At 34.1% G+C, this 13,954-nt stretch overlaps 1 protein-coding gene across 1 annotated transcript in view; it reads right to left on the minus strand.

Annotated features, from left to right (window-relative positions):
- Nucleotides 1-271: 271 nt before the first annotated feature.
- Nucleotides 272-13,954, minus strand: part of LOC127080546 (sugar transporter ERD6-like 18) — a 42,701-nt gene continuing 29,018 nt past the window's right edge. Inside the window, exons 3-8 of the mRNA XM_051020863.1 lie at nt 1,248-1,310; nt 1,099-1,158; nt 817-882; nt 669-728; nt 450-564; nt 272-372 (exon numbers count right to left, since the gene is read on the minus strand). Of these exons, the coding sequence (XP_050876820.1) occupies nt 272-372; nt 450-564; nt 669-728; nt 817-882; nt 1,099-1,158; nt 1,248-1,310 (465 nt within the window). The remainder of the gene's footprint in view (nt 373-449; nt 565-668; nt 729-816; nt 883-1,098; nt 1,159-1,247; nt 1,311-13,954) is intronic.

Consider the following 13,954-nt stretch of genomic DNA (forward strand, 5'->3'; position numbering starts at 1 on the left):
TTGAAATGTCATGAACCGAAACCACTGCTACTCTAATTGAAATGTATAATAACCACTCTCTTTCATTTATTTGTTTATAATCAATCAATTACAACAAAAATGCAAGTATGTTGCTAGATTAGAAAATCACACTGTTTTGGTATTTTTCATATTTAACAAGACCAAAGAGCACAAAAATGAATTGAGTTGATTCAGAAAAAAAAATATGAATGTGAATACATGAGTGAACACTAGCTGAAGTGCTACTCGAAAGGAAACTTCATCTGAAAAACTATTGTATTTCTTCAAGAGTTTTTCCCTTTGTCTCGGGGACCCAAATGGCAACAAATCCTACTGTGAAAACACACACTGCAGTATATATTGTGAAGGTTCCTGATAAAAACATAGGAAGCTTCTGGTTAGAAACAATAGATATTTATAGAAAATTAACATAGGCAATGCACACAAACCTCCCGAACTCCAATCCAAGAGCAAATTTGTTGTTAATGTAACCAACCAGGAAAAGAACCAATTGGCAAGTGTTGCAAAACTTCCAGCTAGGCCTTTGATGTTAATCGGAAGAATCTATTATGTAAAATATATTCAACACATCAACTATCACATTATATTACAACAAAGGTTTGTTCATATAGGGTTGTCATGCATATTATTATTGAAGAAAATTGTACCTCAGACATTATAATCCATGGCATTGCTCCTAATCCCAGAGAGAATGCAATAACCATGATCTGAAAGAAATTGAAAGTTTATAATAATGAAGTTAGGGAAACAAACAATAGAAACCATCATTTGTGTAATAAAGTTGTATTTACACACCACAACTCCAGCCACCGATACGAGGCTCAATGTCGCATATAAATCAGAATCTGGTGATATATATTCCTGAGAGCAAATTCAACATAAAATATATTATCCATATAAAAAACCAAAAATATAAAGAAGAATTTACTGATATATAATCCTGTGAATCTGTGTTACAAATTTCTGAACATTTATGCATGAATGCATGTGTAATATCTAGTTAATGTATTATGTATATATAAAAATAAACAAAAAAAAATGTTCGAAAAATATAACAAACAAAAAAATTATTATTACCTTCAAGTAGAATGATATTGAAACAACCAAAAGACTCAAAGCCATTGCAGATGAAGAAACCTGCAATAGGAGATTTTGATTAATCTCTTATTACCCTCCAAACAAATAGTAATGTGAATGCAAAAATTATCGAAAAAGCTCAGACTCACAATAAGTAAAAGCCGGCGACCAGATTTGTCTGCTAACCACAAAGTTAAAATCGTAGCAAGAACCTAAATGACATGTAAATATTGTTCAGATTATGGTCTGATAAATTTGGAACGTTACAAATTTAGTTTCCTTTCGGTCGAACCTGAACAGCACCGACTCCAAATGTTGCTACATCACTCGAAACAATTTTGGTTTATTGAGTTAGTTTCTCAACATTTTCAGATATCTCTGACTTCAATATCATGAGAATGTATGAACCATGCATTAAGTATTAGTGGTATGCACTAATTTGTAGCATAGTTATATATCATCATATAGTTTTTACAAAAGATAAACATTGACTAGAAAATATATATGTAGAATTGTATAATGGTCTAACTGAAAGCTAACAGAAGAATAGTCGACTCTAATCTACTCTATCAAATAACATCCATACCTAAACTTCTTAAGTTACTAGCTACGCTATTTATGCTAGAATAAATACACTCATAAGCTGCATAGTGTACCTTTGATTGGTAGAAGGTGTTTTAGATATTGTTGCCTCCTTTTTCTACATCGAGAAACAAATGGAACAGTTGGTGAAATTTAACCCATAATTCCTAGTCTCCATTGCTAGCATTGCAACACAATAATTATTGTTGAGAATACTCAATAAATGTATGAACCAAGAAAAATGAAACCAAAAATGAACAATAGCGAACGTCAGAAGAGAAACCAAGTAATATGAAGATTAGAAAAATACCTATGGTGTCAAAATCGAACAGCTAACAACGAATTAATAGAAGGAGGAAACGTCGTAGATCTAACAGAGGTGGAAGGAGAACGCCTTAGAAGTAGCGAAAATCGTAGCAGTGAGAACCCTAACGTGAAAAAGAACAAAAATAACAGAGAGTGAAATAACAAAACGCGCAGTATGTTATAATTTTAATGTTTACTAAAGGGGACCTTAGAGGGCGCTTGTGGAAAAAAAGCGCCCTCTAAAGGGGGCCTAAGAGGGCGCTTATGAAAGCGCTCTCTAAGGCTTTCCAAAAGCGCTTTATAAACTGGAAATGCACATGGACTTATAGAGTGCTTTTTTAAAAGCGCCCTCTAAGGGTAACCTTAGAGGGCGCTTTCTAAAAAGCGCCCTGTATTGTTGTCCCTCTATCTCCTCCTTATTTTTTCGCTTCACCTTAGAGGGCGCTTTATTACAAAAGCGCCCTCTAAAGTGCGCTGTCTATTCCAGTTGTTCGCTCCTTATTTTTTCGCTTCACTTTAGAGTGCGCTTTTGTAATAAAGCGCCCTCTAAGGTGCGCTGTCTATTCCAGTTTTTGGCGTAGTGCTTCTGAAAAGGCTTGCAACACTTATTCCAGACCACAGTTACCAATTTCCTCTTGTCCAACTCCCCACTCAAGATGAAATTCCTTGCCCACTTCTCAATACTTTTCATGATAGAGATAGGCCATGAGTAAGTCAGAAGGCAATGAAGCACCATACTTTGATTAATGGATTTCACCATCTCTAGTCTTCCAACAATTGAGAGATTCTTTAAGTCAATGCTCCACAAATGAAACAATATTTCTTAAATGCCTTATTTTGAAATTTTTCCATTCTTAAATCCTTTATTTTTATTAAAAAATAAATGTTTATTATTAAATGGCCGAAAGGTTAATATTTTCCTTTGACTTTTGCCCATTCGGTGACTTGGTCACTTTTTTTACTATTTAATGAATTAAAAAATATATCTAATTATTAAAATAAATAAAAATTATTTCAAAAAAAATATTTTTTAATAGCATTTTAAACTTAAAAAAACAAAAAAAAATTATAAATTATTTTCCTCCTTTAAATACACTACTAATAGTCACATAGAAATTGATATATAAAAGCAATGAAATGGTTACAATTAAAAAAACTAAATTAATGATGGTATGGATCTAGGAGACCACAGATTCCACATGAGTGAGGTTTGGGCTAATGTGTACCACAACCTAATTGTTGAACATGCTGAGTTGAAGGACACGATGAAGATTGTAACGATGAATCTTGGTCATGTTGGCGTGCGTGTGAGAATATAATAATTAAAGGGAATCAATTTATATCAACTAGTACATCCTCAAAATCAAAATTCAAAACATCATCATCCATCGACGTGAAATGGCTTTATCATTGTATTGGTTGTGTGTAGGTGTTTGAGTTAGCGAGTTCAATTGAAGGGATATATAATTTTTTATGTGTGGATGTTGTATGGTATTACGAGAATGAAGGGTTAAAGTTGTTTGTTGGAGGGCTTCGAGTTATCGAAGTTTGATTGATGAATTGAAGTGTATTGAATGGGTGGACGAAATATGGTTCATTGTTGAGGTGTTTAATAGGGGTGTTAGTTTGACGGGTTTGGGTGTAAGGAGTATGTTATTGAAACTGGATGATATAGAAAGTTTGTTATTGTGTCATTTAAATGTAGTGGTAACTGTAACACCCGTGGTCAAATAGGGTAGAGAGTGGTTATATGTAACACCTGAGAGCGAGGCAGTGATTATCGGTGCACGAGGCATGACAATGAGACACTTCTAGCAGCTTCTAGGGAAAAACTGAATTCACATCAAAATGAGAGGGATCTTAAGGCTGTGCAGGTATGGACTTCATGGTTGAAGGAAGGTTTATAAGGATTAATTGGTACTACCTATACCAAAAAGATGCATCTTCTTTTCGGTAGCCTTACAGATAAGAACTTCATACTTAAGCGTGCTTGACTTGGAGTAGGATTTGGATGGGTGACCTTCTGGGAAGTTTCCCGGAAAGCGTGTGAGTGAGGATAAAGCATGCTGAAAAGACTCTTATTGGTTTGTGGGGTCAGCCGGTAATCCTGAAAGTAGTATGGGGCATTACAAATGGTATTAGAGTCAAACCTCTCTCAGTACGATGTGGTTCGGGGACGAACCAAGCGGAAGTTGGTGGGCATGTAACACCTGTGGTCAAATAGGGCAGAGAGTGGTTATATGTAACACTTGAAGGTGAGGGAGTGGTTTTCGGTGCACGAGGCATGACAATGAGACACTCCTAGAAGCTTCTAGGGAAAAAACAAATTCACATCAAAATGAGAGGGATCTTGAGCTTGTGCAGGTATGTGACTGCATGATTGAAGGAAGGTTTCTAAGGATTAATTGGTACTATCTATACCAACAAGATGCATATTCTTTTTGACAGTCTTATAGATAAGAACTCCATAGTTAAGTGTGCTTGACTTGGAGTAGTATTTTGATGGATGACCTTCTGGAATGTTTCTAGGAAAGCGTGTGAGTAAGGACAAAGCATGTTGAAAAGACTTGTATTGGTTTGTGGGGTCAGTCGGTAATTCTGAAAGCAGCCTGGGGCGTTACAGTAACGGTGTGGGCTGTTTGGGTATGTTGATGGTTGTGGAATTTTTGTGGCTATAGTTTATTGAGTTTGGTTTGGTTGGAAGTATGTGTTTGGATATGCGTTCTTTGAGGAAGTAGTTTGGGATGGAAATTGAGTTGGGTAGGCTTGAGTCTCTTGTTGAGGGATAGACAGTGTTGCGTCTCGAAAAATATTCCCTTACGAGGGTATTGCACGCTCACGGATGACTAAAAGAGTCGCCACCGGATTTTATTTATCTCTAAGGAAATGGAAAATAACGATTAAACCCTAAGGGAAAAGGATAAGATGGTTATTGCAACCAAATATGGGTTTCGGGGACGGTTATGCGAGAGGAAGATATTAGCACCCCTCATATCTGTTATACTCAACGGGAACCTCCTATAGTTCTAAGGTTAAGGATTTGCTAAGATGTTTATTCTATTTACTAATTTTTTTTACAAAATAAGAGTTATTTACAAAAGAATGGGGGGGGGGGGGGGGGGAATTAGTTTTTATTAATGTGCTCGTCATGGTTTCAAAACCACGTGCTTACGTATTCTCATGTGCAATGGGAAAATCAGAGCATCGTAGTTCGTAAAAAATAAGTGTGTTTTTATTGATTTTATAGAATAGGGTTTGTCAAGTTCTTGTGTTTAAACATTGGTTTGTATGCTCGCATGATGGAGGCTAAAGTGCTTGTTTTTTTCCACGTCGAAATGACTTATTTTATCCTTTTTATGAAAAGATTTGAATTGAGTGCACAAGGGCACATAAAGACATTTGATGTGTTGTATTGATTTTAGATTATTTTGAATTTGAGTAATTGATCGATGTGGCATGCGTCACACAATCAATTACCCAGGGACATGGTAGATGTTCATCAACCTGTACATTTTATTTGCAAAAAAGAATTAATTAATTTGATTGAAAAAAGAAGTTTCATGTATGTACAAAATATGAATTATTTATAAATGAAGAGTTTTGGTTTTGGTCTTTTTAAATTTGAACTTAAATCAAAATATATATATTTTTGGTATTTTTAAATTTTTAAATGAAAAAAGGAAAGTATTTTTGTATTAAATAACATATATTTTGTATTTTTGTATTTTTGATAATTATTTTTATAACTTTAACTAAAATAAGTGAAATATAAAAATAAATTAATTAATCAAGGCCTAAGTTAAAGTTTAACTAAATAATTGAATAATTAATAGAAGTAAATTGGAAATTAAAAACAAATAGGTTATTTAACTAAATAATATAAACAGCGGGGGTGCATTTATAGTTATAGGAAAAATAGAGATGGTGTAAATAGTGAAGGCTAAGTCTAAGAGGGAGTGAGAGAGAGCCCACAAAAAATCAAAAGAAAAACAATAAAAATAAATAAAAGAAAAACGTGAAAAAACAATAGCCCTTTGATTTGATTACCAAGGTTGGTCAATGGTCGAACTCAGGGCATTGATCAGTTGACCAACATGGGGTCAACTGATTAGAGGGTTTGAGTTGAGGGTGCAAGGAAAATATGATGGGCATATGCGTGGAGAATTGGTCAAAGTATGCAGATCATAAGGCTGCCAAGGAGGCCACGTATAGGGAGCTTGTGGGCACATGAGAGAAGTATTTAAACTCAACTCCTTTTGAAATGGCTCATTTCCCACTTCTCACTCTCTCTCTTCTTCTAACCTATTTGATCTCTCTCTCTCTCTCTCTCTCTAACTAATGTTCTTCCCTCTCTGCTCCTTTCTCCTCCCTCAACATAACTCTGGCCACCATACAACCCCCAAACCACCACCACCTTCATCGATGTTCATAATCTGATGAACACACAACCCATAACTTAAAATAAACCCAAGAAACCCTAGACTAGAAACCCATAAAGTCTTAGAACCTTAAGAACCCTATGAACCCTAACCTTCATTGGTGAACCCTAACCCTCACACATGAATCCTAACCACGAACCCTGACATTTCTTCCAGAACCATAACCTTCATCTTCTTAACCCAAAACCTTTTATCCATTACGAATGTTCATCACTCTAATGAACATTCACCTTCAACCTCAAACCTAAACCTAACTCAACCTAGAAACAACACTAAAACCACCAAAATCTCCCAAATCAAACACCAAACAATATATCTAGACCTTACAAACCCAAATCAAACTTCAAAACATAACATTAGTTCAAAATCCTAAACCCTAAAATCAAAAACACTCTTCTGTCCAACTCCAAACCAAAACCAAACTCACACTAGAACCAACAAATGAAACCCTAACATCATACACTCATACTAAACACCAAAATACTAATTAGACAACAAAACCCTAACTTAAATGAGAGTCAATCAAGCATGGTATCAGAGCAAAAAACAAGATGTCTACATCAAGGACATAAGGAGCACTAACCTACTGGAGCGTGAGTCATCCCGGTGAGAAAAGGGTAATGTTCTTTCTCTTTTTAAATTCTTTTCTCTTTGTTTTTTGGCTCTTCTTTCTAACCCATATTCATTTTCTTCTATGTGTGTAAGGTGTTTAGGTGAAACAGAACTTCAATGGCTGGAAGTTCTAGGACAAACAGGGGCCGACGCTTAGAATTAAGTTTTTAGTGTTGTTGTTATTCAGTGTGAAGAGTAACAACTTAGGGTTATGCTTTGTAAATCGTGACTAACATTAAATTGTAACTTAGGGTTTTAGTTTAGAGCAAAAAATTATGTTAGAACTTAAGTTAGATCTGTTAATTTTAGGAAATATTATATTTGATTTGTAATTGTTTTAGCATGTTGAAATGTAAGAGAAAATCATCAATAATGAAAATATTTGATTCCTCTTGATTTGTCATTTTGATCCACTATGACTTCTCTCTTCACGCTTTTTTATGTTTTTTTTTCTTGGACCTTGACTGCATTGACTTAGCTCTAGGGCTTGGACTCAAAATAAAAAATAACATAATAATAGTAATAGTAACAAAATAATAATAATAAGTTAAATATAATAAAAATAACAATAATAAACTAATAAGCAAATAACTAATAATTATGACATACTAATAATAACACTTAATAAACTAAAAAGAAATAATAATTAGAATAGATGATAATGTAAATTAATAATAATAACTTAATAAACTAATAATAATAAAATGAAAATAATAATAATGGTAATGCAAGAAAGGAGAAATTATATTAATATCAAATAACCATAATAAAAACACTAATGACTCAATAATAAACCTAAAAATAAAATATTAATAATGGCTATACTAAAAATACAAATAATGCATGAAAAAGATAATAAAAAGATAAAATAGAAAATGGAATACTAAGATAAAAAAGAATAAAATGACAAAAGTCAAAATGATCCTCCTTTGACTTTTGGGTCATTGGAGTTAACCATATGACTTACACAGATGATAGACTCATATGAGATATCATGCTTCAGATGACATTGAATAGACTCAAATGAAATGAAATATCTGAGGACTCAAGTGCAGTGGAGCTACACTGATGCAGGGTATGGACTCAAAGATGACTCACTCAGATGAAACATAGTGGTCAAAATTTGGGGTATGACTGACGAGATATGTTGTTGAGTGGAAGTAGAACCACATTTATGAGGATCAATTTGAAATTGTGTGTCAGTTGTGTAAGACCCCAATTTTGACCCTAAGATCCCTCATGCAATTTCATCATATGCATTAGCATTGGGATCATACTTTGGCATCCTCCTTACCCCTCTTTCATTGGGTTTGTTTTGGGAGAGATCACCAAGCACCATGAGATTGTATCATACTTGTATATTATCATTTTTACTAACCAAAATACCAAAAATATGTCTTTGCATTTGCCTAACTCTTTTGTAGGTAGGGCATGATCACCATTGATCTATCATGTTCACATCTAGGGTTTAAGACCCTCATTGCTAAGAGCACAACCAAGGAATGATCCACAAGATCTCTAAGAATCATATATGAGTCGCAATGATCTTTACATGTTACTTTGATCAATATTTCTTCAAGAGTTTGGAGTTGGTTTGCCTTGGAAACCCTAGTTTGTCTAGGTATCTTGAGTAACTTCTTCAACAAGCTTCCTCACCAATTGATCAAATTTCTCAAGGTACAATTCAAAATTCATCATCTTATTCATATATGATCTACCATGAGCCTAAAAAGTCAAGAGAATTGCAAGTTAGCAAGTTAGTTGATGGTGGTTGACCAGATGAATTCATCTGATCAAAACTAGGTCTCCCTAGACCCTATCTCCTACAATTTTCATCATATGGAAATTATTCCAAGATAAAAGTTACTATAAATGACATTCCAAACAACTTTCATGTTTATGTCTAAAGCTAATTTTACTTGGAAAGTCATTTTATATGTTGAAACATTATAGGTCATTTTGTCTAAACCCTAATTTGAAAGTCAACTTCCTAAGACCATAACTTGCTCAATTTTTATGAGATGAAAGATTTACAAGTTTCACAATAAAATTCAATATGTCTACTTAAACTTTGATGTTTGGAGTGAGAGTTAAATCAACTTTTATGAGCATGTGATATGAGGATACATTATAGGTCATTTTGGACCAATACCATTGAACAAGTGATTTTCCACAACTTCAAAAATGCATAACTCACTCATTCTAAATCTAAATGATGTCAAATTGGTGACTATTTTGAAGGTATGTGAAATATCTACAACTTTGATAAAGACACCTTTCTCATTGGGATCTAACATAAAAAGTTAATCAAGGTGGAATAATGAAGTATGTGACTTGACACTTAGAAAATTTTTCAACATGTTGAAATTTCCAAACTTCCACCTCAAAATTCACCATGATACAAGTTCCAAATGGAATAGTGTTCAACATAAGATTTGTTCCTCTTAATCTAAGATTTCCAAAGAGTCCTAATTCATTCATTTTGGATGAAGTTTAAAGGGTCTGCACATGGTGTAAACACAATTGTATCAGTTGGCAAGATTCAAGCTTCAAAGGATCAATTAACTTTGCCTTACCATTCAAGCTTCATTCAGACCTCAGCATAATTGATTTTGGACTTAATTGAGTTGGTTCATGAGCCTGTACACGCCCATGCAAGCATGAACATGGCATTGCTAAATTTGGATAAAATTTTAAGTGTGCAAATAACATTCCATTTTGCTATAAATAGAGACCCTTTGTGCTCATTTCAAAGGATCCTTGTACGCCAGCTTTGCCTCCATACTTCAAACCCTCACATTTGAAAGGAAAACCTGAGAATTTTCATTTGAAAATTGAGTTTGAATCTCACTGTTTAGAGATTCAAAAACTCCAGGATCCAAAGCTTTGTACCAATTCTAAGCCACTTCTGCAAGCTACCTGAGCAAGATCAAACACGAATTGAAGCAAAAGAGATCAAGTTCTGCACAACATTGAAGGTATTTTCCATATTTTTTCTTCTCTTCAATTCTCACTCAATTCTCATCAATTCTCTTGGATCTTTGGTTGTCTGAAGTCCTACCAATGTAGGCAAGAAGATTGAGTTACTTTGAGGTTAAATCGAAGCAATTCAGTTGACACACCTCAAAATTCAACTCCACATATCTCTCTATATATTTGGAGTTAGTTAAAATTGAGGTGATATTCGTGATCTAGGTCATTTTATCTTTTAGGTCATATCCTCCTTTTTCATTTATGATATGGTGATGATTGAACCAATCCGGCCAGGGTCATTAGAGAAGATGACCGACCTTTAGCTCCAGCAGTGATGTGGCACGGTTCAGAACCATTGATTTGTTTTAAAATGTTTTAATCTGAGGCGTCCAAAGTAATTACCACGCGTGTGGAACATTTGACTTGGTGTATGATGGAACGCGCGCTCAGATCCACTTGATCTGCCACCTCAATTAATGAGGGAGATCAAGTGGTCCACATTTTTTTGATTTTTTGATTTTAATTTTTATTCCTTTGATTTTCATTAATTCATATTAATTTTAATATTGATCCAAAAAATATGAGAGTTTCCCCAAATTTTTTTAAATAAAATCCTCTTTCATATTTTGAATTAAAATTATTTTTTGGATCATTATTAATATTTTTCATGATTTAATTGATTTTGTGAATATTTTTAATTGTTTAAAAATACTTTTAAGTTTCCAAAAATTCTGAAATTTTTTCGCCAAGGTCCTTTGACCTTGTTTGACCTATGATAAATCCCATGATCATTTCTTTGGTGTTTTGATGAGGTTTTAGGAAATTGACCAACCATATTTAATTAATGTATTATTTTCAGTATTTTTAATTGAATAAATGCCAAATAAATTGTGTAGAGCCATTTTGATTGACTTTGGAAGTTTGACTTGTGTTGTTTGGCCTTGGTCAAGGTTGATTTGACTTTGTTAAGTTAAGATCATTAGATTTAGGGGTTTGATGGAATGTACATTCGATCTCCTAAAATGAATGAATGATCTTAATTTGGTAAAAGTCCTCCTTTGTCCAATTTGAGTTTGATCCATTTCCCTTCCCTCTTCATCTAATTCCCCTTCTTTATGCATTCATGACATGGACCTATGATATCTCTATATCCTAAGGCTATTTGATTGAAAAAACAACATAAGTATTGATGAGATTAGCCCCCACTTTTGCATATTCTTTTTGTGTATGGTATGTTTCATGAGCATAGTTCATCATACTATGTCTCTAACATGCATTAACACCAAAATTCTAATGCCCGACCTTAAATAGTTCTGACTTCTACATAAGTCCAATTACGATTGCTTAACATAGTGCTAAATTTTGACACAAAAGGCATAGCATTCTAGTTAGTGAGATTGTAAGTCTCCACTCTTTCATGGTATTGTGTGGAAACTTGGCCTTTTTTCCTTCCTTTGGAAGATGTCTTGGTTGAAGGATCCATGCTTGTGATAAGTGGGTTGAGTGTTCTCCAAAGAATAACTTAAAACAAAAAAATGCAAAAGTAATACTAACTTCTAACTTATTAACAACTAACATTTAATTCCAAGTCCTTTACTTTCAATGCAATTTAATTTTAAGCCTTATTCATTTGCCATTATTCATACCATTCTAATTGTTTATGTTAATGTTATTTCCACTTTGTCCACTTGGACCATATTTTGTGATATATTTTGTTTGAGTATATTGTGTTTGTTTGTGTGGTCTTTGACCATTAATGTACATAATAAGAGCAAAAACCCTAAAAAATATCTTGTGTGGACTGTTGGTTTGATCTGAGACAATTGGACTTAGAATTTAGGCAACACTCCCTATGCAAAGGACTTGGCCAATGCCAACTTTCATGTAACCAAGTGTTTGTGATTTGAAACTTCACCTGATACATCATTGAAGATCCATTTGAGTTTATTTGCAACATGATCCTTGTAAAGCTGTTATTGTGAACCTGTGACTTTTGCATTATGGAATTCATCTTCTACATGGGCAAATTTGAAGAAGATCATGGAATTACTAAGCTTGGATGTGGCTATCTTTATTTGATGCCTTTCTCTTCAAGTTGATATATTGTGTATTGTTTGTTTCTTGATTCTAATGTCCAAGAGAATTTAGGTTTCTATATGACATTCTTGTCTATTGGATTGCAGTCCATTGGTCAGATCTTTTCAACTCTCAACTTTAATTAGTGCTTAGGATTAGTCTATTCATCTCCTCCCCATTTATTTAATTTCAAAATCTCTCCCCCCTTTTCAAAAATCTTCTTTGCTTGTGTTTATTGATTTCTAAACTTTGACCACTTTTGCAAACTAGAAACTTTGGCCTTATGCCATTGCACTTTTAAACTCATTTTCTTAATCGAAATTTGTAAATAAACTTAACTATACTTGACTTAAAATTTTCAAAAGCCAAAAATAACTAACTCATTCAAATCATTTTAGGCCTTTGTGCCTTTTAAACTTAAATTTTTGTTAAAAGAAATACACCCACTTTGGAATTGATACCACGAACTACGAGGTTTTGGTCCCTCAATTTTATGTTGGTATGTAGGCACAAATCCGAAGGTCTTGTCAAACACAAAAATATAATTAATGAATTCTTTTCTCATCCCCCCATTCTCTTTGTTTGCAAACATCATTTTGTACAAAAACACATATGCACACAAGAAAGGGCTCCCTAGGAGTACCTAAGACACTTTGGGTGCTAACACCTTCCCTCTGTGTAACCAACCCCTTACCTGTAATCTCTGGCATTTTATTAGTTTTGATTTGAAAACTTCTTATTTATGGGTTTTGTTCGTACTTTTCCCTTTTCCCTTGGAAACAATAAAAGCACGGTGGCGACTCTTGTTATTTGATGTCTAGCTTATCCATAGCTTGATGATCATGAATTTACCGCTACAGAAATTAAGTGGCGACTCTGTTGGGGAGTAGTCTCCAGTGGGTTTAGCCTACTTTTGTATGTGTATATAATTGTATATTTGATGTATGTATATATTTGTTTGTGTGATATAATCTGCTTGTTGTGCTTGGTGATCTCTGAGTGGTGAGATAAATTCTAACCCGAACTTGAGTGCAATTAAGATAGGAGGATGGTATAGTCATGTTCGACTTGTGTGGAGTAGTCCTTAACAAGTTTGCTTGAGATCCATCTAATCAGTGGAGACCCTTTTGGATTTGGAAATGTCACACAAGTATTTATGGTTAGGCATTACTATCTCTGATTTAGGGTCCGAGAAGCTGAGGATCGTAGAACATTTAACCCCTTTTGGCCTATTTAGGACGTAGTGCGGAGGTTGTCCAAGTGTAGACTTGATAACAGTTGTTACGCGATACTATACTCAGACGAGTTTCTCTTGAGAATATTATGTGTTGATGAGTCAATCATCCTAACCTATAATATCTGATAGATAGAATTAAGACTCTAGGAACTTTTTAGAACATGATCTACAGGTTTTATCCTTAGTTCACTCCTTTGGGATGGTTCTTACCCAGAATCCATGCTCGTGACTTACAACAAACCCTTGATTCTTGGTTGATCCAATCAAGTCTTGTCAATATCAATGGAACTTGGGTGTTGATAAGGTGAAAACCATAATCCACCAAAATGGATGATTGATCTTGACAATGACTTGATTCATCCTTTGACCTTTGTTTGCCTTGTCTGTGATCCCTTATTTGTGATTGTTGCATTCATGCATTCATGCGCATCATAACATTCATCACACAAAATTCTCAAGGAACTGAGGTGTTATTTGCAAATATTTCCAGACCATGGATGATGGACGAAGGAACACTAAGAAGTACAGTTTCAGATGTCCCGACTTGAAATAGTTAAGGAAACTAGCATATTTTGTATTAGATCCCTTAGACTTCAAATAACGTCATGAGAAGCTTCTGTCCATCTTGTCT

This window comes from Lathyrus oleraceus, chromosome 5 (assembly GCF_024323335.1).
Source record: "Lathyrus oleraceus cultivar Zhongwan6 chromosome 5, CAAS_Psat_ZW6_1.0, whole genome shotgun sequence".
In the NCBI taxonomy this organism is placed as follows: Eukaryota; Viridiplantae; Streptophyta; class Magnoliopsida; order Fabales; family Fabaceae; genus Lathyrus; species Lathyrus oleraceus.